Here is a 24,695-nt window from a genome sequence, read left to right as displayed (position 1 = left end):
GATCTCAATTCTAGTTTTTATTTCCTGAGACTGGTCCCATTTGTCATTGACCCATGTACCTAAATATTTATAATGGGTCACACGATTGGTTCGCTGTTAATGACAAGCGCTGTTTTTGTTACTAGTAATAGTTTTGTTTTCTTGAGGTTCATTTTTAAACCATAAGAATTACTGTCCTCATTAACCTTTTCTACCAGTTGATGTAAACTCTTTAAACTATCAGCAATCAGCACAGTATCATCGGCATATTGTATATTGTTAATATGTTTGCCATTAACCATAATACCCACCGATTCACCTTGTAAGGCTTCCTTGAAAATAGCTTCCGAGTACATGTTAAATAGCAATGGTGACAATATACACCCCTGTCTTACACCGCAACGAATTTTTACCTCTCCACTGATTTCGTTTTCAATCTTAATATTCGCTGTTTGATTCCAATATAAGTTAGCTATCAGTTGAATGTCTCTTGCATCGATGCCTTTCTAAGTTTAGGATGCCTAACAGTATCGAATGCTTTCTCGTAATCGATGAAACACATATAATCATCAACATTAACATCTAGGCATCTTTGCACTAGAACATTCAAGCTGAAAAGTGCTTCGCGAGTGCTCAAACCACTTCTGAAGCCAAATTGTGTCATCTATGTCTTCTTCGCATTTTCGAAAAATCCTATTATGGATGATTTTTAATAAAACTTTTAACATGTGGCTCATCAAACTTATTGTTCTAAACTCGCTGCACTCCTTTGCATTCGCCTTTTTTTGTAGAGTGATGAATGTCGATTTCAACCAATCATCGGGAATTATGCCCGTTTCGTAAATTTTATTAAACAAATCAACGAGAATTTCTAATTGATCTTCTTCTAATAATTTTATCATTTCGTTGTAAATATTATCAGGGCCGTCAGCTTTACCATTTTTAGAATTTCGTATTGCGTTTATTATTTCTGCTCTATTTATGCATAGGGCTTGTTCACATTCATTAAAAGTATAGTCAATAGGTCCCTTATCATCATCAAACAGATTTTCAATATATGTCTTCCAACGAGTCAGCTTCTTTTCTATATCTAATATAATACGCCCATCTTCGTCTTTCAAGATAGTTAATGAGGTTCCTTTCGTAATTCCCAATGTTTCCTTTATCTTCTGGTGCATATTAAAGGAATCGTATTTTCGTTGGAGATTTTCAATTTCTTTGCATTGGTCGGACATCCATTCTTCTTTAGCTGTATGAATTTTACCTTTTATGGTATTATTAATTCTCCTATATTGAGCTTCATTTTTATTTTTCCATTTTCTTCTTTCGTCCATTAAAGACAGAATCTCATCTGTCATCCATTTTTGCTTCTTATCTGTTCTTTTATATTCTAATTGATTATTAGATATTGAGAACACATCTTTTATCCTGTCCCACTTGTCTGTTATGTCAGAGGATGTAATGACTGAAGTTTTTATTTGTTCTATTTCTGTGTTCAGTGCACGTTTTACTTGTTGTTTGACTTCGGGATCCTTCAGTTGATCAATGTCAACACGTTGGGTTGCGCATGGTTCCCTCAGTAATCTTTTTAATCCAATTTTTACTGTAGCTACAACAGGATTGTGGTCAGATGAGATGTCAGTACCTGGATAAGTTTTAGTAGATGTTACGCTATTTCTGTAACGATTGCGAATTAATATATAGTCTATTTGATTTCTTACAATGTTATTGCCATCATCTTGTGGGGATTTCCATGTATACAATCGCCTTGCTGGAAGTTTGAATAATGTGTTACAAACAACCATACTCTGTTCCTGGCAAAATTGTAGTAATCTTTCTCCTAGATCATTTCTTTGTCTTAGACCAAATTCTCCTACTAACTCTCCACTTTTACCTTTACCAACCTTTGCGTTGAAATCTCCTATAATCAAGGTAACTTCATTATCTTTCGTTGATTTTAAAATTTCATTTATCTGTTGATAGAATTCTTCTATATCATCGTTATCTTTGTCGGCAGTTGGAGCGTACACCTGTATTATATTAACATTACCCATCCATGATTTGAGTTGTAATAGCATTACTCTGTCAGAGTAGGGAACAAAACTATTGACCGATCTGTTAATTTTATCGGTCACTATGATACCCACTCCATTTCGATGGTGGTTATCATCATTTCCCGAGTAATATAAGGTGCCGTTGTCAGTTTTAAATCTGCAGTTTCCTTTCCACTTCACTTCGCTGATACCAAGGATATCTAATTTTAACCGATTCATTTCCATAATAACGTTTTGCAATTTTCCACTTTTAAACATAGATCACACATTCCAGGTCGCAATCTTCATAGCCGGCCCGGGGATTCTTAGCACCCTCTGACCATTTAAGGCCTGCCGGGGACTGAGGGCCATGTAATTTGATTTTCCAGCCATGATGATTACTAGGGATATAGTTAATGTGGTAGTTTCCCGTTGCTTTCCACATCGCAGTGTCAAAGCCATTAAAGCCGTTGCGACCATGCCTTCAGTTATCTAAATGTTAGCTGTACCGAAGTCCATCCTCTCCACCTGACATCAGTACTGGTAATTGCTGCTGCCCAATACCAGGGATATTTATTGACTTCCCAGTCTAGATCCGCTGTGTTCTGCGATACCAGGGTCACCTCTAGGAGGATGTGGTGCTGGCACCACGCACAGACGGTCTCGGTAAGGGAGAGGCTAATGATCTGTTTTAAATCTATATTACGCATCCACTTGCCTCGTAGGACAGCGAGGACCAGTGTCTGGTTTACTCAGAACAAAGGTACTACCTCTGCAGTCCAACTTAACCCTTTAATTATAATATATAGGTATAATATGAGGCACCAAGGCCAAATGGCCTTTTATCGTTGTCATCTGTAGTACTCACGTTTTTGTATCTATTAACAAAGAGCGCATGACTCTTCGTTGTGGATCTGAAGAATGAAAAGAAAAAGAACAGAAAAATAAAGGTTTTACAGTAGTTTCTCCTTCGAATTGGCGGAGTCAGCACTGCAAAATATTTTATTTTTGAAGTTATATTTCTTTAGACGCGTTTAGAAAATCAGGTCAGTGTATTTTTGGCGTGTGACACGTAACACATTTTAACACAATTTATTTTTTCAAAAAAAAAACGCACTCGATTGGATTTGAACCACCGATTGTTTGGTTATCAGCCGAACGCACTACCTTTTCGCCACAGTATGATACTGCAATCGTGACGATTATACAGTATAATATTATAGTTTCGAATTTTTCCGTTGCCTAGGCAGCGAATTTATGATTGTCAGCCATTTGCAATTCCTTACGTAAACAAACTATTAAACGTCAGAGTGACATTTGGTACTTAAAAAATAAAAACAACGAGAAACCATTATATAATTTAGTAATATAAGTTAAAGTGTATAGAAATAAACCAACGGCGCTTCAATAAGCGGCCCGTTTTCTTACGTGTGTAATTTAACAAGATAATTAAGAACTAGTCGAAGAATCTAGGTTATCACAAGTTTTGTTTTTGTTACGTCAAAGAGCGAAGCCGCACCGCTGATGCGTACTCACTCCCACTCGCAGTCGGAATACAGCGGTCTCGCAACGCAGTGCCCGTGTGGCTTCGCTCAAAGATGTATAAGTATAAGTACACACCGATTTTTTATATCTATGCAGATGGAGAGGAAATTAAATGGCCTCTCTTTTGTCTCCTACTGTAGGGAAAAAATATATACTAAGAAGACTTTAAGAGCAATATTGCTCGTGGTCTCGAAAATTCGATGGCTGGATCGTAATTGTTTAGATCTTTGATCGACTGGTTTGGGAAGTCTGTTGTCATGGAGCTGTAGAATTTTTTAGAAAGTTTTTTTTCTTCTGAACATTCAGATGTTTTAAACGTGTCATTTTTAGTAGCAAGCAACATGATATTTGCACAGGGCAACTTGGTGCAAGTGTTGCACATTTGCAATAAGCTATGTTTTCGTTTGTTATTAGTGCTATTATGCCTATTGACATTAATGCACCAATTGTTTTTAGTTAAAACATACAAATTACTATGTACCTAATACACAAACAAAAAATCCATGCATCCTGCATTATTTTTATTTACCACGTTTTTATTAACTTGTATTCTTGTTTGTCCGGTACATTTTTTAACGGTAACGTTTTTTCTTGTGTGTCCAGTATAATTTTTTTCTTATTTGTCCAAGATTTGTATTGGACGATTTAAGATTTTTAACTAACTTCCCGACTAGCTAGACATTTGAAACTTTTAGAATATAGCAGAACACAACGAAAATGCATTCTTTTAATACTTTTTGTCATTTTTAAGAAGAATTGAATTCATTTTCAGTTAATTCCGTTTTGTATGGAAAGTTATTATTGTTGGTTACTAAGGGGGTCCTAGCAACTAAATTATTAATATATACGTGCGTTACTATGGAAATCAATATGAAATGTCAAAATGACATTTCAGTACCTATTCTCTATTTATTCAGTATTTCTATCAAATACAATAAAAAGTTTTTATTAATACATAGAATTGTCAAGTTTATATGATTCAACAGAAAATTTAAAAACGTGGTATATAAATAGTTCTTTTTGTCTTGTAATTATTAGAGGTTTATGATAGCTATTCCCTATTTTTATTCTCACCACTGACGAGTGTTCCATCAAAAATAGTTTTAAATATTGTACCTACAATTTTTACAAACAATACCTACATACACAATATTATTTTCTATTAATTTATATTATTTCACATGTCCCCCCACAGATCGCGCCTCCGTACAGCAAACCAAATAAAACTCATTGTGATAAAATTATTTTATAAACGCGTCCGTATTTGTAGTGGGCATCTCGCATGTAGTGGGTAATTTCCAGTTGGAAACTGATAAATCAATTTATATCAAATTCTCATGTGAGAAGTCGGTCCACGCGGGAAGTGTTTGTTCTTTCGATTTTTGCTCTTCGTTTGAATACCTTCGAAACATTTAGTGTTATTTCCTTTAGCGAAAGTTTTAGTAGAACTCTTTCGTCAGTCAATAACGTTATTTTGCGAACATCCGCTGATTATGGAGCAATCGAAAAAGGTACTGCATTTTTTTAAACAACAGGTTATGTTATTATACGTGTACCTACTTAACCGGTATCAGCGCGTACGAAATACATAATATTATTTTACCTTCTGAATTTTGTTTGCGTTAATTTAGTAATGAATTATATTTCAATTTTATAATGTTGCGAACATCAAAGTCATTTTGTTTACTGAATATTCGAACTATCGATTCTTCATCGTTGGACGGATAGGTCAAATTACATAATATTATAAATGTAGGTAGTATTTTGAATGTTATCGTATCAGTGTTCCCAACCGTACTATAATTATAGTATTTGTACTATTATTTTGGTCCGCGTACTATGTACGATATAAAATAGGTATAGTACGCCTAAAATACTACAATTTTGAATATCGGAAAAAATATGTAAAAAGTACTAAAATTTCAATATTTCCGTTCGATAAATTGGTGCAAAGTACTATAATTTCGCAATATAAGAAGATTTGTAGAACTTGGGAAAAAAATTGACAACGCGTATACTATAATTTTGGAGGCTTTGTACTATAATTTCACTTTGAAAAGATGGCAACACTGTATGGTATGCACACCGGGGTCCCCGGGCTTGATTGTTGAATCCCGAAATTGAAAGCGTTTGAATCCCGAGATTTTGCGATTAGTTTTTATACATAATCTCTATATCAACTAAATTAATCAAGAGTGTTAGGTAGGTATTAAATTTTTTTTTGATAATTTAGTCATATTATATCAGTAGCAAACACTAACATAAATCTGCCGAAATTGTAAATTCTGTCCGGGATTACAATTATTGTATTTTTCGATTGTATTGAAATGTACATATTTTGCTTACATTGTAGATGTTTTCATTAAATTATTAGTCAATGTTTAAAAAAATTAGTTTGTCCAGTATTTAGGATAATATATTATATTATATATTATGAATTACATAATCGTATTATTTAATCGGGAATTTATCGAATTCTACTGAGATAATAACGCAAGAGTTCATGAAAACTATGTCGGTATCTATTTGTTTTATTATTGTATTCGTCCATTAGATAAATCAATTGTCATTGAGATAAATAGATCAATTTTATTGCCACATCCTATATTAAAAAAATATTATTTCTAGTTTTCATTTTTTTCCAAGTAGTACCTACTACTCGGATTTGAAAAATGCACAATTTTTTTCGTCGTCTTTTCGTAGTTCCGCTTGTCTATGGATTCCCGATTTTTTTTAAAATTTGGAATTAAATCGTTCCTATTATTGTCCCCTTCATTTCAGGCGCCCTTTAATGCATGTTTTAAACATAGAACAGATTAATAAATAGAATTCCGATAGGCTATCCCCTATACACTACATTTTGATGTAAGGTTTTGAATGTGTGAGTATCCTACGAAAATAAACCACACATTATAGACATGGAATAGTGTGTGTTACAACCTTCAAATACACCAATATTTAATGAACGTCAATGCATAAACCGAAAACAGTTGTCGAAGTTGATCGAAGGACATGCGTATTCTTTACACTTGTTTAAGTCTATCCCATATTCTTCCACATTCCATATTTCAGTTCTCATTGATTCTGAGTTGCCTGGTTGAAACACAGGCACTGTGTCGATAGACGGCAAACATTTACCAGCCATGGGCCATATGACGCGAATGTCGCCCTTCAACAATGGTGAGCACCACGTGCCCAAAAACATTAAATTTGTCTGACTTAGCCCATTGTGATGTCCTACGTTAGAATCCAATTTGACTGGAATTGGCGAATTACTTAAATAATTGTAATCTTTCGTCAATAGAAAATTAAAATTCTCGTCCGTAGATAATTCGATTTCGCGGTTAAAAATATCTTGCCACTTGCCACATTTTGCACGAGAATTTACGCAATTTTTCGTGTACATATTTGTGTCCATTATTTTTATAATAAACATTTTTCACGTAAACATAATGACCTTTGTTTTACCGTATCGCTGTTTTCTATCATCCAAAAATTGGTATAGTGCAGGGGTCGGCAAACCGCGGCTCGCGAGCCGCATGTGGCTCTTTGGGTATTGGCGTGCGGCTCTTTGCCAAATTCCCAATTTTTACAAAAACTTTTGCAAAACTCACAATTTTTATTTTTGTCATTAATTTATTCACTTATTATATAATGACATTATCGCGAGCCTAAATTTTCCTCCGTGATGGTTATTGCAAAAAGGTTTGATTGTTGTTGTTCTAATTGCAAAAGTCGACAAATCAAATTTTTCTCCATTTGATATTGACACGAGCACTTTTGAAATAAAATTTTATTGGTGGATTTAACAAGCAAATAGTTATGGAGCTCAAAATTTGTAGGTCTTGCCACCAAAATTGAGGATTTGGAGAGAGAAAAATGCAATTTAATTTCACAACACAATTGAGGTGCTCTAAAAGATCTACATAAAGTAGACACTACGATTTTTAATACATATATTATGGAATAGCTTTCCGAACTCATATTCGAGTCTACATAATAATACGTATGTGAACAATCATTTTCAAACATGAACAATATAAATACCATTTAGAGAAGGTAAATGACCGATGAGAATTTTTTGGAGTTGCGCCTGAAATTAAAAACTACTAGTTACATACCAAACATACACACTCTCCAAAGAAATGCAAGGAAGGTCATTATTCACATTAGTTTTAAGGAATGCGTAAAAATTGTATGTAATTCATATTCTGTAAAAATTATATTTATAATGTCAACAATAAAAACATATAATGTTAAGTATTTACGTTAGTTTTATTCGGGAAATCTTCTTCACTTAATAAATAAACAATTATAAATGTAATTGATTCATTTAAATAAATCATATTTATAAAAATATACGTATGGCTCTCGAATTTTTTTTTAACCGTTGTGCCACTCATATTTGGCTCTTTTGGTTCAACAGTTTGCCGACCCCTGGTATAGTGTAACCAAAACATCCGGGCTGATAGCAAAAGTTTGAACGTATGGTGAACCATAATGAGTTTATTATATGAGGAATTATCGCGAATCGCACATCACAACATTAAAAATAAAAAAATGGAAACTTCAAAAAATCAAGTTAATAGTGTACACAAATTTAATAAAAATATACCTACAAATTGGTCGAGTAGGTACATTACATCGCCATTTTTTTACAAAATGAGTAGTTTTTGCATTAATAGTAGTTGTTCAGTGTTTACCTAATTCAATTTTAATTCCCGATTAAATTTTTTTGCCATGACATTTATGATTTTTTTTTTATGTTTGAGAAGGAAAATAATAATAGATGGCAATCAGATATATATTTTTTTATATCATCATCATTACTCAAACTCAGTCCGCTTATCGTTATGGATGACATTTTTATCCAAACACTTAAATTTTTTTTTATATAGTGAAGGAGCCAAACCGTATGAAAATAAGCTGAAAACAATTTATTCTAATATGACTAATAATAATTATATTATTTATGAGTCATTCAGTGTGGCAGATTCATGTGCAAAGAACATACTTTTTGCTTTGACATTTATTTATAATCCAAACCTGCACTGAGTTGTCTTGCATTAGTATGCGTTACATGCGTAAAGAAAGTTTTATATTAATTTATTAATGACCAAGCATTATTTTTGAGATTATTTAAATGAACAATCGCAAAAACAGTAGTTAGGTACATCGTAACACAATGTTAAAACAGACTGCTATATTGTTTATACTGCCATATTTGAATACTGTCACATTACAGAATATTCATTAATCTATGGCTTCCAATAACTCAACCGCACTTTTTGATAACTAAGGGAGACAATGATTTCTTGCATAAATTTCAGACTGATATTCCATGTTAATATTTTACTTTCCTATGTTGACTTTCAGGCTATCCGCAAGGAGTCGGATACCTTCGGGGAGCTTGAAGTGGAGGCTGACAAATATTATGGCGCCCAAACTCTGCGCTCCGTCATGAACTTCCCGATTGGCGGAGAATCAGAACGCATGCCGGCAAGTACTAGATAATACTAAATTACTTTGTTTTCTATTTACGATTGCGCACACAATGAAGCTATGCGATGAATTCTCTCGTTGATTGTTATTGATACAACTTTCACACCCAAGTCTAAACATGGTAAAAATATAACAAAAATTACATACCTATTTTACAAATGTATTGGTCTATGACAGTCGAAAACATATGAAAAAAAACTTTAAAAACTTAAGGGGGGACATGCTCAGCGTACGTCAAAATGGAGCTTTTATGCTATTTTCAAAGTATGATCCTGGACATTCCTTTAACGTTGTAGATAATCTATTTACATAATTTTGAAGCCTTATTATCCTTTATATTTATTTTAAACATTTGATGACTGCATAAAGTATTTTTATTACATGAAATAGTATTCTTTTAAACCTCTTGCTCTAATGTTTTAGAATATAGTCATATTTCAGTACGTCCATGTGAAGTGGTGTTAAGATTTTTTATATATTGTATTTATTAATTTTTAAAAGCATTTATAAAACCATTAGTAAAATTTGTAGTTATTAGTAAAATAGTGAAATATTTACAATAAAAAATTATATTGATAATCTCTGTGATCCCAAATTTGACAAGAATTAGGCATTTTATTATTCAAAAAATGGGCAAGATTTACACATTTTAAGATAACTCTAAAGATACATATTGTAAGCTATTTCTTTGACCATTCAAATGTGATAAACATTCTACGAATAATATTTGGTTTATAATAATTATTGACCTAAGAATAAGGTAGTATTTTTTTGAAATACGCCATTTCTATTGGCACTTCCCAGTGGCTAAGCTACAACATACGGCTGTAGCCATAAATTGACAAACGATAAATGAACTGTCATAGAAGTAGGAAGTAAGATCATGTTAACGCGCGTGTTTGAACATGTACCTAACCGAAATTTTTTTTTTTTTAAAACGGTACAATTAGTATTATTTATTTTATTATTCACCTTCCTGAATCCCGTGCCCGGGAACTTGTACGTATGCAATTCGCCATATCACACTTCACCATGAAATGTTGTATTGGAAATATATGGCCGTTTATTAAAGACCGTCCAACCTCTTTGGGTTGTATACTGACATAAAATTCATGTCTTTATAAAACACGGTTCTTGTTGATTTACACTTTACAGGAAGCCAGCAGCAAACAAATTTTGAAAATAGCCGATATACTGGATTATTTGTTAGGTTAGGTTAGGTTTTCATTCTTGAATTCATGAATTTTGCCAAAATCAGCTATGAAAATTGAATTAACGCATTCAGACCCCGTGTGCAGAATTATGCACACTTATTTTAAACCTTCGTAAAATATTCATTTTTCGTTTATTAAAACTTTACCATCTATGTGATTTTCGATCAACTAATAATCTTTGTTATAAATGGAACAAGTAACTCCATCTATGAATGATAAACTGACAATGATCGAATATGAAACCTATTCTGCACTGATATTGAACAGCGTTCCAGGTTAGTACATTTTATTATGATAAACTCAAGTTAAAGCATCGTTAAGCATTAGATATCAATTAACACATGGAGTAATATATATAAACGACATGTTGAAAACATAAAATAAACAAAATATAAGTAAAATAATATTTCACAGACCTTTGAATTTGCATGTGCATAATTATGCACAATTGGTCTCAACGTCACTGTATAATATGCCGAATGCAGAAGTGTTATATATTTCTATATCGGTATAAAACACCTTATTTCAGCAAAAATGAATGATCCTACCAATGAAGAAGATATGGAGAAAGAAGAAGTTGGACAAAAGTTCTTCTTATTCTTCTTCGGCCATATCCGCCCCTTAGTTGGAGCAAATGGACACCACGCGGTGCCTCCAAGAATCCCTGTCGCTCGCCAGTCTTCTTGCTTCATTCCAGGTCAAACCAGAATCCCGTAGCTCCGCCGTATACACTCTATAGATAGTATTTAGCGGCCTTCCAGGATGCCGGAATCCGGTCAGCTTGAAGAACAGGCAAGCCAGGTTGAGGTTCTCTTCTGGCACCCGCAGCACGTGGCCGAGCCAGGTCCAACGTCGCCTCTTCACTCTCGGTATGATGAGAGGCTGCTTGATTTGTCTGATGATAAACTGACAGATATCCCAACACATGTGGTACTTTCGAGAAGTCGTGTACAAACCGACAAAGAGTTTCCAAGGTTTGGCCGATATATAATGCCATTAGAAAGCGATGGCGAGGACGAGATGGATATGTACCGCTTCCGCACGAGGCTGTCAGGGTCAATGGTAAAGGCCAATAAAACTATAAATAAAAAAAACCTGGCCGCCCTAGTGATATTAGTTATAGTGAGCCTCGAAAAAAGGCTAGGAAACCAAACGAAGAGGTAAAACCGATTCCTGAAGTCCAGTATGACCGCATTGATCATATGCTACATCTGGACCAGAGTAGAGAAGCAAAAAGATGTAAAAATAATATACCTATGTAATAAAAAAAACACATTTTCACTATGATACGAGTAATGTTCATTTATGCATAAAGAAGGAGAGAAATTGTTTTGTAACATATCACAGAAAAAAAAAATAATTGTCAACATTTATGTCTCTAGATCTTAAATTTCAATAAAATATAATATGTGAAGTATTAAATGTGCTTTTTATTTCTTGAATATGTTTAATTTAATTATAAATAACCTTAAAATTAACAAAACAGGCAAAATTTTAAATGCTGTTGCAATACTTTCGAGTACCAATTTTGCAGCGCTTGAGACCAAATGTGCATAATTATGCCCATGCTGGAAAACTAGGAAAATTCAATGAAAAAAATAAAATAAAAATATTTTTGTCTTATTTGGGTCACTATCACACGGAATCAACATAGAGATAATTTTTCTACCTCTCAGAATTAATTCAGGTCTGAACGGGTTAATGTTCATATTGAATCTAATAAAATTGGAAACCGTATAGACTACGGTCATCTCTTTCCAATAAGCTACATACAAAGCATACATTACATACATAAAATACAAAGCTCACAGCGTGCCACGGTAAAATGTTTTACGTACAATTTACATGTAACCGGGAGATTTAAATATCTTCAGTCCCATTTTTTTTTTGAGTATGTCGATTTAAGAGCCGTTGTTGGAATGCTAATAAATATTCCTCCTGAAACAGTCATAGTATTCCCCCGGAATTATAATTTGTGTATTTATTCTACAGTATCCAGTCATTGTCGCTATGGGCATCCTCAAGAAAGCAGCAGCTGAGGTTAACATTGAATTTGGTCTGGACCAAAAAGTTGGTATGTGCTTTATTTCAATAGGTTATCAATAATTCTGCCCTCTGATATGTCAATAAAAAAAAAAAAAAATGACAAGAAGAGATTAGAATGAGTTACTTAGTGTTGAAAATAGGGTTTAACTATTTGGATTATGGGCAACACTTGTTGATGGCAGGTTTTTCAAATTGTGCTATATTTATTTTTGTCAGACATCAGACAGACACATGCTGGTGCCGATACTGAATGTATTTAGAGAACATTTGGATGAAAAATCACAAATATGTCATCCGTATAATATATTACCGAAATGTTGAAACATCTGTCTATAAAAACGTTCCCTTGTTTCAATATGCCAACTTACAAAATACATTTTTTTCTGTTTTCCGATTTACTTCTTATTGTGCGATCCCTTAACGGAGGTCAGCCACCATCAGGGCGATCTTTGCTTCGCAATCTATTACCTGCGATAGTTCAGTGGAGCTCCAGTCATGCCAATCACGGAGGTTCTACAGCCACAAAATGCAGTGTCGTCCTCTGCTATGATTATTGTTGATCTTCCGATTTTACATTCCAGAATTCCAGTTCACAAGAGTCTCTTTTGTTATAGTCCAAACTATTTGCATATGTATTTTAAATCAAAGCAGATATTACTTTAATTACTAACCGATGTCATGGATCACTCTAAGATTTTTTGTTTGTAACTTACTTGAACTTGCTAATATATAATTATACAATTATTTTTGTCTTTCTTTCCCACATAGCCAAAGCGATCTCCACAGCAGCGGATGATGTGATATCGGGAAAACTGTACGCAGACCACTTTCCTCTCGTCATCTGGCAAACTGGCTCTGGCACCCAAACCAATATGAACACCAATGAGGTAAACTTATTATTTTTGAAACTATTGTCTGTTTACAATTCAGTAGGTTTTTATGTCAACAGAATCGTACCAAATGCAATCACTTCCTGTGTACACACAATGTATATCACTTTAATTTGACAATTCAATAGTCATTATATCATAATATTCAATAGTCAATGAATATACATGTCATCAAGCCCATTTCAGATGATTTTATCTGTGGTATCCAAAACTTTTTAATACTACGAAAAATGCAATATTTTCTTGGAAAACAATAATCATGCATTCAATCAATAGTAATACTTACTAAATTTGTATAGTCATGCGGGTTGACTATTATTTAACAAAATTTAAAGGTGCAATCATTAATTCGTTACAAAAGTTTTGAAAATAGCATTGGTTTAATCTCGCCCCATTTTATGGTAGGTATCTACATATTTATTTCGTTATGCACGTTACTGATCTAACTCAGGGGTTGGATGTTTCTGCAAAAAAGTCTCCTATTGGCTAACGTGAAACGAGCCGTCTCAAAAAAAAAATCAACATCATCCGATATAATACATCACAATAAAGCACAAAGAAATCAGCATCATGCCTGGTTTTATTGCAATCACTCCATAACATGATTTGGAGACTTACCAACTTTTGGCAGTATGATACTCCCTGTGATATTCTATATAATATTCTTTTCAACATACAACAGACTATGAGGGCCAGTAGTGAAACAGGAGTGTTGTTAGTAATAGAAGTGAAACAATCATAAACACAAATTAACATAAATATGTTGTCACCTCACCGGATCGAACCCGGAGCCCCCGGATGAAAAGCACTAGACTACGAGGACAATAAATAAAATGTAGTAGAATTTTTTTTTTACATAATATAATATTTTCTATGCCGTGCGGCAAGTAAGTAATAAAAAATATTATATAATAGAAAAATATTTTAATAGTAACTTCATACGTGCTTATGCATCAATGTAAAGGTAATAATATGTCGAGCTGCTTTTTATGGCAACATGAAAGTGCTAGCCATTGTTCATTATGGCGGAAAATCCCACGACTGTTGTACTTTAGATGTAAAAATAATTGTTCTTCTCATACCTTGTTTTACAAGTGCAAATGTAAATAATTGTAAACTGTTTACAATTGGTCTATTTGTGATAAATTCATGTTCATGAAATTATGTGCTCTCCTTTGACTTGTATCGGTATACACGGACAAGTAGCGGTCTGATCCTAGCCTCAATTTTTAGATTGTGACCGGATGAAATTCATCAGATTTTCTCACAATCCTGATTTCATAACAATATTTTGATGATCTTATAAAGTAGAACGACTCGGGAAATGTCAGCTTCTGGGAATCATAATGGAACTGTCACATGTCCGTAGAAATGTAGTGCGCGTCTCACGCAAGCGTCAATTCACGAAACAGATTGTGGAAAATTTACCACTGTATACGATTGACTTCGTGTTTATATTATTTTATATTTAAATTTCAGGATTTTTTTTACCAGACGCATATGCAGATTCAGAAGCTTATTCAAAAAACTATATAATATAACAACTCAGTGCTACATAATATATTGAATATCAATAGTTATTGCATATATTGATCACTTGGTTTCACCACAAATGACTTGGATAATACAAATTGGAATGTTTCCTTTGAAATGTTAAATAATGCGTGGATTATAGCCAATTCAATGAGTTACCTGAATTGATTTATCTTTTTATCCATTCCTGCGAGCCTATTCTAACATATCACTTAATATCAAAAAAGAGTTAAATGTGATAAATATATCACATTTATCACTTTATGTATTCACGTACCTAATTATCACAACAAGTTAACTGTCAATATTGTTATCTTTTAACAACCCCTCTCTTGACTGTGTTAATTTTTAGAGCATGATAGAGTACATCAATTGAAAATTGAGATGCGAGATACAAGTATTTTGAAAAATAATCTATATTATGGGTCACATTCGTCGGCTCATTGTATTGTTACCTGCGCCCTGTCAACTGTTGCTAGTAGTAACATAATATTTGTTTTACTACATGCTGCAATGACATTAATAAAATTATAGGTTTTGTTATGTTGTTTGACGTTTCAATACAAAATTTCGAGCACTCCGAGGTTCGGGTAGAAAAAACATAGATACCCCAGTACGAAAATGACCGAATTTGACCAAAGTCCGCAAATAAGAGACGTATTTCACACAACATGACTACCAACTTAAATTTTCAGCATATTACGAATTTACCAATTATGGATAACTGCTGATAGGCACTGATACCGCCTTGTGTATGAAATGGCATCCGTGTTTACTTGGACCAATGAAAATAACGGAAACGTGCTAAAGTGTTAACCGTTAAGAATAGCTGCACTGAATAGTAACCGTAAATTAAACTAATCAAATCCTGAAATTAAAATAAATATCTGATTTTTCATCTGCTATCAATTTACATGAACTCTAAAAAAATTATAAATAAATATTATCAAAAGTTTGTTTATATTACAGGTAATTGCCAATCGCGCAATCGAGACCCTGGGAGGAGAACTAGGGTCCAAGAAGCCTGTTCACCCGAACGACCACGTGAACAAGTCTCAGAGCTCCAACGACACGTTCCCCACGGCCATGCACATCGCTGTAGCCATGGAGCTCAAGCAGAGGCTGCTGCCAGCCATGAACACCCTGCATGCTTCTCTCGACAAGAAAACCAAGGAGTTCAGCAAGATTATTAAGATCGGAAGGTTAGGAATTAATAACTGTACTATACATAAAACTTTATTGTCCACAGTGAATCATATTTTTAACATACGGTGTCTCCAAGAAACTGTCATTCACCAGTAACTTTCCGTCATCCCAAGCCATAGCCAACATACTGTAGCTCTTCTATTATCCTATAGAATGTATATAGTAACCTCTCAGGGTGCCCGAATCCATCTGGAAAAGGACAGACCAGTTTAAGACTCTCATGCATGTGTCCTATGTCAAGGCCAACGTCCTATCTTAATCTTAGGTATGATAAGAGACTGTATCGTCCAATTTCTTATCTCCACGTTTTTGACAAAGCCATACCAATACACCCTATATGTGCATTGAATAGGCAGTATTTGGTTCTGATACAGTATGATTAAGATTCCCAGTTAGGAATACCATGTGGTATCTAAACTTGTTAACACTCTTCCATTACAATATTCTCGAATTCTAATAGATGTTTCTCTTTTGGCATGCAGAACGCATACACAGGATGCTGTACCACTCACTCTAGGCCAAGAATTCAGCGGTTACACCAGACAGGTTGAATTGGGAGTTGAAAGGATCAACTCCACCTTACCGAGGCTGTATCAACTGGCTCTTGGAGGCACAGCAGTCGGTACCGGTCTGAATACCCGCATTGGTTTCGCCGAGAAGTGCGCCAAGAGAATATCAGAATTGACAGGTAAAGAACTATTGCACACTAAATTTTGGTAAAGAATAAACTTATTCAAGAAGTATTAATCGCTGCAGAGCTGATTACTACAATCATCCAGCATCCCTGGCTCGCTTATGTATAATAAATGATCTGAGTATGTAACCTGCAAGTATAAATTATACTATCACATGGTTGAAGCTAACATCTAATATTATGTAGGTGTACCCATTATGAATAATATGTTTTTTTTTTTGTTTTTATATAGCTTAATCAAAAAAAGGGGGGTGCAAAGATAATGATTTCTCTTGAATGATAATACACATATTAATATAATATATACATAGTAGGCGCCTCTCGTGGTACTATGCGTAATGCGCTCGCCTTCCATCCGGGACCTCTGGGTTCAACCTGGTGAAGACACAATATATATTTAAGTGATTTTCTCAAAGCCTGGGTGTTTGTGATTGTTCAAAATTAGGAGTAAGGACCACCTTATACAAAAAGCAAGGACATGGGTTATTAATAGATAATAATAAAAAAAAATAGTATATACATTGTACCTAATTTCTTGTATACAACATTTTTGGTAAAATCAATTTGAATACTCTGAGTAGCTTAGCATGATTGTTCATATGATTATTTTTAATTTTTATGTATGTAATTCTTCTTTCATTTATCTATTACAGCTTACTTCATTACATCCTTCCAACAGGCATTCTTCGCCACTGCAACATAATAATATTATAGTTACCCACAGCTAAATTCTGATGTAGATACACCAACTCTCTCAAATTAGTTCCTTGAGACTTATTAATTAATTGTCAATGCAAAGGCCAATTTCACACAATCCCGCTTTCGTAACATAGAATGAAATTGAAAATCTCCTATTTTTTCTTTTTTATAGGTACATTTAGTAAGTTTCCTTTTCAGATATCCCATTCGTAACAGCCCCTAATAAGTTTGAGGCGCTCGCTTGCCACGACGCAATGGTGGAAGTTTCGGGGGCCCTCAACGTGATCGCTTGCTCAATTATGAAGATCGCCAACGACATCAGATTCCTGGCGTCAGGACCCAGATGCGGCCTTGGAGAACTCAGTCTGCCCGAGAACGAGCCTGGGTCATCCATCATGCCAGGTTGGTAGACCGTTAACAAAGTATTGTGGTAGCAATAAATATTTGATAAGTTTGCAATAGTTAAAATCAATTAGTGTGAAAGTTAAAGTTAAATTACAGTGAAACAATCGTTCCATCACCAAATGCTGCAACACAAGACACTGACTATTGTCCAAAAATAATAACAGATATAGGCACGTTTCAATATAAACTACATCAGTACTATCTTAACAATAAATAAATTACAATGTAACATTCGATATTTACATTCATTCAATGTAAAATTGTACGTATGACTGATTTATTTGTTGAAAAGCAAACACACAACCTCTATCTTTCATGGGACATTCTAGACATTTTTTTTGTTTTGTTAATAGTTAAAAATAAATGTTTTTTAACTCATTTAGTGCTAACACCCCGACTGGAGCATTATTGGATAATTAACATGTTATTTAAATGTGGTAATTAAAAGGTCAGCAGTGATTGTGATTAGTGTTGCCATCAATTTGTATGTAACTTTCTTTACTTATCTAACGGCCCCTGTAATTTACTCTAATTAGAACAGGAACATACATAAAGGGTAGGCGGAAAGAAAGATCAATGTCACATTAATTCAGTTTTGAGATTAACTGAAAAAATTTAATTACTTGTTATGTTATTTATTAAACTCAAAATGAAAAGTTTTGACATGTCAGTTTAATATTAATTACAATCACAATTCACTCTAGTTAAATATAAAGTTTTGTGTAAGAAAGAAAAAATTATATACTTAAATATAAATATTCTTTGTCAAATGTTTGTGATAATGATCTTTCTTTTGAATTTCAATGTTTTCTTTCTGAGGTCAGTGTTTGAACAATTTTCTAAGTACCTATGCCATCAGCTTACAAAATTCTTCACAAAATGGTTTCATTAACAATGACAGTGATCTCTCTTTCCGCCTGCCCTTCATATATATTAATTATATAAGGTGCATTGGGGTAATTCCGACAGGAATTTCTATGAGATGACTAGAGGTTATATATTTCGGTGAATTATTCAAAGTGTTTTATATTTACTGCCATTATTGTTTTACCCCTGTGTACTTAAAGAAAAGATGTATGATAAATATATATTAGATTCTTGAATATATAGTTGGGTTCTTTAAATTGAGAATTTGAAATATTGAGTCATTTTTTTTCGGCATTGGGGAAATTACGAACTATCTTGGGGTAATTCCGAAATTATTCCAAAGTTGATTTTATTGCACTTTGACCGAAGGTTTACCTTTCTTTTTCGACCGTAATTACTCCTAACACAAAATATCATCAATTTTGTTAATAGTTTCCATAATCCCTAACTTTTGATACTATTAGTTCGGAATTACCCCAAAAAAAGATAGTGGTTCTCAACATTTCTTAATAACTTAAAATTAACTTAACTTAACTTAAAATTCATAACTTAGGATTATAGGGATTGTGGAACGGGATGGAGCAGAGCAGGTTTATTCCCGGTTGTCACTACCAGTTTTGTTCCCACCAGTGACAAATAATATCTCAATATGACACAAGTACCTACCACCTTAAATCAATAAAATAAAGACGTGAAAAATCAAAGAATTTATTTGAATATATAGAATTTTATTTGAGTCTACATTCTTATTTGCCTACCTTGATAGAACAATATTTTTTATAAAGATGTCTTTTGTTTACTTACTGCTTTTTGCATAGCAAAATAAACTTTCTTCATACCCATACAATTAAATTAGTCAACATTAAAAATGTTAAATCAAAGTCAGAACTTGTCTTTTTAATCATTTACATCTACTTTTATGGCATAAACTTATAATTTTATTCCTGCTAGCAAACCTAAAACTAAAATGCGGGCTACACTGTTAAAAAAATATAACAGAATTGATTAAGACACGGTCTGAAAGCCTCACATATACATAATAATGATCTATTGGTTTGGTACGCAATCAGTCAAAATAAATTCTATCTTTATCATTACATAAGTAATATTCTTTTTCATCAGCACTTTTTTTTGTATATCTATCTTCTTCACTATAATGACTCTGGAACTTTGTCACTATCTTTTCTTTTGGTCGTAATAAAGGTTAGCTACTGCTGTGGTCTCATAGTTTTTAAGAAGTTGATAGAGAAGTATGTTTCCTCATGTTTTATTATTTCTTCTATGAACCCAATATAGTACCTCCATTTTTTTCTGATTGAATATCTGACAAGCACTGAATCATTTAATTTGTAATTTTCCTTCTTATTGAGGGTCTTTTTCTTGAGTTTTGTATACTATATCATTATTTTTCAGTTTTAGTAGCAGTTGTTCATCATTGCCCTTTTCTTCTGAGTCTTCTCTAGTTGTGATATTTTTTTCCATTTATAAAAACATCAACGTTGTCTTTGTCATCTCTTTCAATGTGTCTTTTCTCTTCGTTTTTTTTGTCTGTTTTATCCGCTTGATTTTCTTTACCTTTACTTTTTTTGCCAACACCTTTACTCTTAGTACAGAGAGAATTTGAATCGTTGTTGGTGAGCATCTTTTTGTCAGTTAAACTTTCACCATATTTCACATCTTTTGTTTTTTTTGTGACCTTGGTTCTTCCATGTATATTTTAAAATCATCTTCAGAGTATTCATCCATCAATACTTCAAAATCAAGATAATGTATAATATCAGAATCGCTATATTCGCTCATGATGTCAGATACACTAGTTATGCTGTTAAGTGAAGGCTGGTGTTACCGCACTTACCCAAGATTATATATAATAGGACGTGCGATAGCTTCTTATTAGGACGACGCTAAATTTACTTACTTTAATATTAATTTAATTAAGTATATTATGTACATCTAAATTAGATATAATTTTAGTATCTTTACAGATTGAGAAGCACTGCCAATTACTATGAAAAAGTTAAGTGGGCTATTGCGGAATGAATATATATCGGAATAACCCCAAAGGGGTATTTCCGAAAAAAAATTAAAAACAGAGCTAGGACATTGTGTTCCTCTCACAATTCGTAAAAAACGATAATCTATCGTAAAAGCAATCACTTATTCAAATAATTAACCTGAATTCCGAGATATGTAAGTTGGGGTAATTACGAATCAGCAAAAATGGTGCGAAAAACACTTCTCCGAAAAAACTTGATGGTATGCACGCATTGTTGCCACTAGCGACTAGCGACGACTGTCGAGGCGAGCACAATGAACATGGTGTCTAGACTAAATGTTGCCAATAGGAAAATATCGCTTCGATTGGTAGAATTTTTGAACTTTCGGAATATACCCATATTCGGAATTACCCCAATGCACCTTATGTACTTTATTACGATTTATTGAATATTTTTATATGCCAGGACTCTGAAATCATTTCAAATTACGAAATTCGAATTAAAGGTATGGTTTTATATGAAAATAGTGTTCAAGGGACTTTTTTTTCGCGAAAATTTCGAATTGCGGCGAATTTTGAATTATCAGTGTTCTTACTAACGAGGTTTTACTGTATATATTGTCACCTCAATACTACAACTAGATAACTGTCTTGATTTTCACTGTTTTTGAGATAGCTATTGAATGTGATTCTACATTTCCTTCTCTACAAAATGATAAAACTAGGTAAGTCAGAAGTTAATGGGAACTAATAAATGCATTAAATAAATGAAATAATATTTCTACAATATTTTTCCATACAGTTGAACATTATTTAATTGTTCCTAATTAGACGTGCACAATTTTCCATTTTTTTAATAGTAATTTTAGCCTAGATTTATGTTAATCAAGTCAAGTTTAAATTTCATTTTCCCTATGACCAAAGCATAATTATCGATTTGTAGTATTGAGGTGACGATATGTTAGAAGTATTATTCTAGGTCAAGGCAATATGTGATGTGTCGATGCAGTATACATTTCTAATATTACCATTTCATATTCCAGGAAAAGTGAACCCTACTCAATGTGAAGCAATAACAATGGTAGCCGCGCAAGTGATGGGCAACCACGTGGCGTGCACTATTGGAGGCTCCAATGGCCACTTTGAACTGAACGTATTCAAGCCGATGATTGTCGCCAATGTTCTCCGCTCCATAAGGCTTCTCGGTGACAGCTGCAATGCGTTCACCGCAAACTGTGTTGATGGAATTGTCGCAAACGAAGCCAATATTGCCAAGATTATGCACGAATCCCTTATGCTGGTTACAGCTCTCAACCCACACATCGGTTATGACAAGGTAAGAATGCTTGGAAATGCAATTATTTAGTTCAAAATTACGATGCCAGTTGAAGGTTTGTTATTTGTTTTTAATTTAAACATTAGGTAAGTCTTCAACAGTAATACATATTATGGCAGCTTAGTATTAAATGTCAGAATGGATTAAGATACAATAATTACTCTTTAACTCATTGGTGCCCAAACATGAGAAATTCTCGTGTTAGAACAGGTACAGGGTAGTGTTTTTTTACACTATATTGGGCATCTATTGAAAATTTCTGGCATTAAATGTATTATAAATAACTTTGCTACAGGTGAATAATATATTAGTTAACAGGGATTCTTACCAACCATTATAAAATATTGGATTTTAAAAATAGTAAGTACAGTATTTTAAATATTTTTTTTAAATTTTCCGTTTATGACATCTGTTGATTGAATTCCTTATATTTAGTATAACAGTTCCCTGCACAGAATAAAATGATGTATGTATCCTTGTTTCTGTGATCGAAACCATTTAAAAATGATACTATGTATAAAGGTTATTGACCTTTTTTTTAGAATAATATATTTTAGAAAAATATGTTCAAACCTTGGAAGCGATTTTAGATACAGGATAATACAGGGAACAATTTTATAAATTATCATTTGTCAATAATTTTCAGATATTTTATGCCTTATCATATGAAAATAAATTACGCTAGTATTAAGTGGTGTTTTAAATCTTTAGGAAGTAACTAGTTTTTTATTTAGCACTAAACTTAAAATTCTGAAGAAAAATAAATTAAAGTTTTTATTTAATGAACTTTGAACCTCCCTATCTCACCACATCATATATTATGGACTCTCGATTTCTCATAAAACATCTGAACTCTCCTGCTATCGAACTCCATTATTTTTAAATCACATTCGCCGGCACGACGTCTATAGACGTCGTATTTTGTGAGATGTGATATGACAGTACGTCCATAGACGTGCTGTACTGTGTAACGGAATACGACACGACGTTTATAGAAGTCGTATTTTGGATTAAAATAATATGTTCCCTGCTACTTGTGTCACGGTGCGAACATATTTCCATTAGATAGTGTTGTATCTTAAGACTTGACTCATCTTGACTGAACTATAACCGGAAGAAATATATCAATAAAAACAATTTTTTTTATTACTCAGGCTGCCAAGATCGCCAAGACTGCCCACAAAGATGGATCAACCCTGAAGGAAGCCGCACTGAAACTACAATACCTCACCTCAGAAGACTTCGACAAATGGGTCCGCCCCGAAGACATGCTGGGACCCAAGTAATCCCCGAGCAACAATCACATTACATAAATCAGTTTTATTGATTTTGCACAAATTCCTTATCAACTCTATGCCAATGGCTATTTAAAACTTCAGAGAAAATATGGTCTTACGTATTTCTGGGATTAACTGTTGATTTTCTGTCCGCATATTATTGTTAGGGAAACAGGAGTATGTAGTAAGATAAGATGATCTTATTTATTTATCTATTTAAGGGGGGACATGCTCGTCGAAGGTCAAAATTGAGTTTTTATTGTATTTTCAAACCATGATCCTGGACACTCCTTAAACGTTGTAGATAATCTATTTATATAATTTTAAAGCCTTATTATCCTTTATAGTTATTTTAAACATTTGATGACTGCATGAAGTATTTTTGTTACATAAAATAGTATTCTTTTAAACCTCTCGCTCTAATGTTTTAGAATATAGTCATATTTCGGTACAGAACTGTGCAGTGGTGTTAAATTTTTTTACATTTATTAATTTTTAAACGCATTTATAAAACCATTAGTATAATTTATTACGAGATAATTTTTGTAAAATATTCACGATAAAAAATTATTTTGATAATCTCTGTGATCCCAAATTTGACAAGAGGTAGGCATTTTATTATTCAAAAAATCGGCAAGATTAACACATTTGGAGATAATTCTAAAGATATTTATTATAAGCTATGTCTTTGACCATTCAAGTGTGATAAACATCTTATGAATAATGATTGCTTTATAATAATTATTGACCTAAGAATAAGGTAGTGTTTTTTTGAAATACGCCATTTCTTTTGTCATTCCCTAGTGGTTAAGCTACAACATACGGCCGTAGCCATAAAATGACAAACTATAATTAAAGTAGGGAGTAAAATTATGTTAACGCGCGTGTTTGAACATGTACCTAACTGATTTTTTTTTAATTTTTTTTTAAACGGTACATGTTCAAACACGCGCGTCAATATCATTTTACTCCCTACTTCAATTATAGTTTGTTAATTTATGGCTACGGCCGTATGTTGTAGCTTAACCACTGGGGAATGACAAAAGAAATGGCGTATTTCAAAAAAACACTACCTTATTCTTAGGTCAATAATTATTATAAAGCAATCATTATTCATAAGATGTTTATCACACTTGAATGGTCAAAGACATAGCTTATAATAAATATATTTAGAATCATCTTGAAATGTGTTAATATTGCCGATTTTTTGAATAATAAAATGCCTAATTCTTGTCAAATTTGGGATCACAGAGATTATCAATATAATTTTTTATCGTGAATATTTTACAAAAATTATCTCGTAATAAATTATGCTAACGGTTTTATAAATACGTTTAAAAATTAATACATGTAAAAAATCTTAACACCACTGCACAGTTATGTACCGAAATATGACTATATTCTAAAACATTAGAGCGAGAGGTTTAAAAGAATACTATTTTATGTAGCAAAAATACTTCATGCAGTCATCAA

General features: G+C 33.1%; 2 protein-coding genes across 3 annotated transcripts in view; both read left to right on the top strand.

The window, feature by feature from the left end:
• The window catches only part of LOC147070578 (fumarate hydratase, mitochondrial-like), a 29,213-nt gene extending 5,771 nt beyond the window's left edge, over positions 1-23,442 (top strand). The window contains exons 1-9 of one of the 2 annotated variants that reach the window (XM_085948885.1): positions 4,812-5,068; positions 8,934-9,056; positions 12,266-12,347; positions 13,088-13,206; positions 15,712-15,944; positions 16,431-16,636; positions 17,540-17,743; positions 21,653-21,945; positions 23,100-23,442. In XM_085948885.1, coding sequence (XP_085805011.1) covers positions 5,051-5,068; positions 8,934-9,056; positions 12,266-12,347; positions 13,088-13,206; positions 15,712-15,944; positions 16,431-16,636; positions 17,540-17,743; positions 21,653-21,945; positions 23,100-23,231 — 1,410 coding nt within the window. In that variant the 5' untranslated portion in view covers positions 4,812-5,050 and the 3' untranslated portion in view covers positions 23,232-23,442. Of the gene's footprint in view, positions 1-4,811; positions 5,069-8,933; positions 9,057-12,265; positions 12,348-13,087; positions 13,207-15,711; positions 15,945-16,430; positions 16,637-17,539; positions 17,744-21,652; positions 21,946-23,099 lie in introns of those variants that run through there. The other variant, XM_085948884.1, reaches the window with a different exon arrangement.
• Positions 1-24,695, top strand: part of LOC147070576 (uncharacterized) — a 221,352-nt gene that overhangs the window by 156,842 nt on the left and 39,815 nt on the right. The gene's annotated exons all lie outside the window — the stretch shown is intronic.

Source organism: Rhyacophila brunnea, unplaced genomic scaffold (assembly GCF_057557595.1).
Source record: "Rhyacophila brunnea isolate RB1 unplaced genomic scaffold, BYU_Rbru_1.0 scaffold_21, whole genome shotgun sequence".
Classification (NCBI taxonomy): Eukaryota; Metazoa; Arthropoda; class Insecta; order Trichoptera; family Rhyacophilidae; genus Rhyacophila; species Rhyacophila brunnea.
The sequence above is the reverse complement of the archived record's forward strand: the minus strand, read 5'-3'. Positions and strand labels throughout refer to the sequence as shown.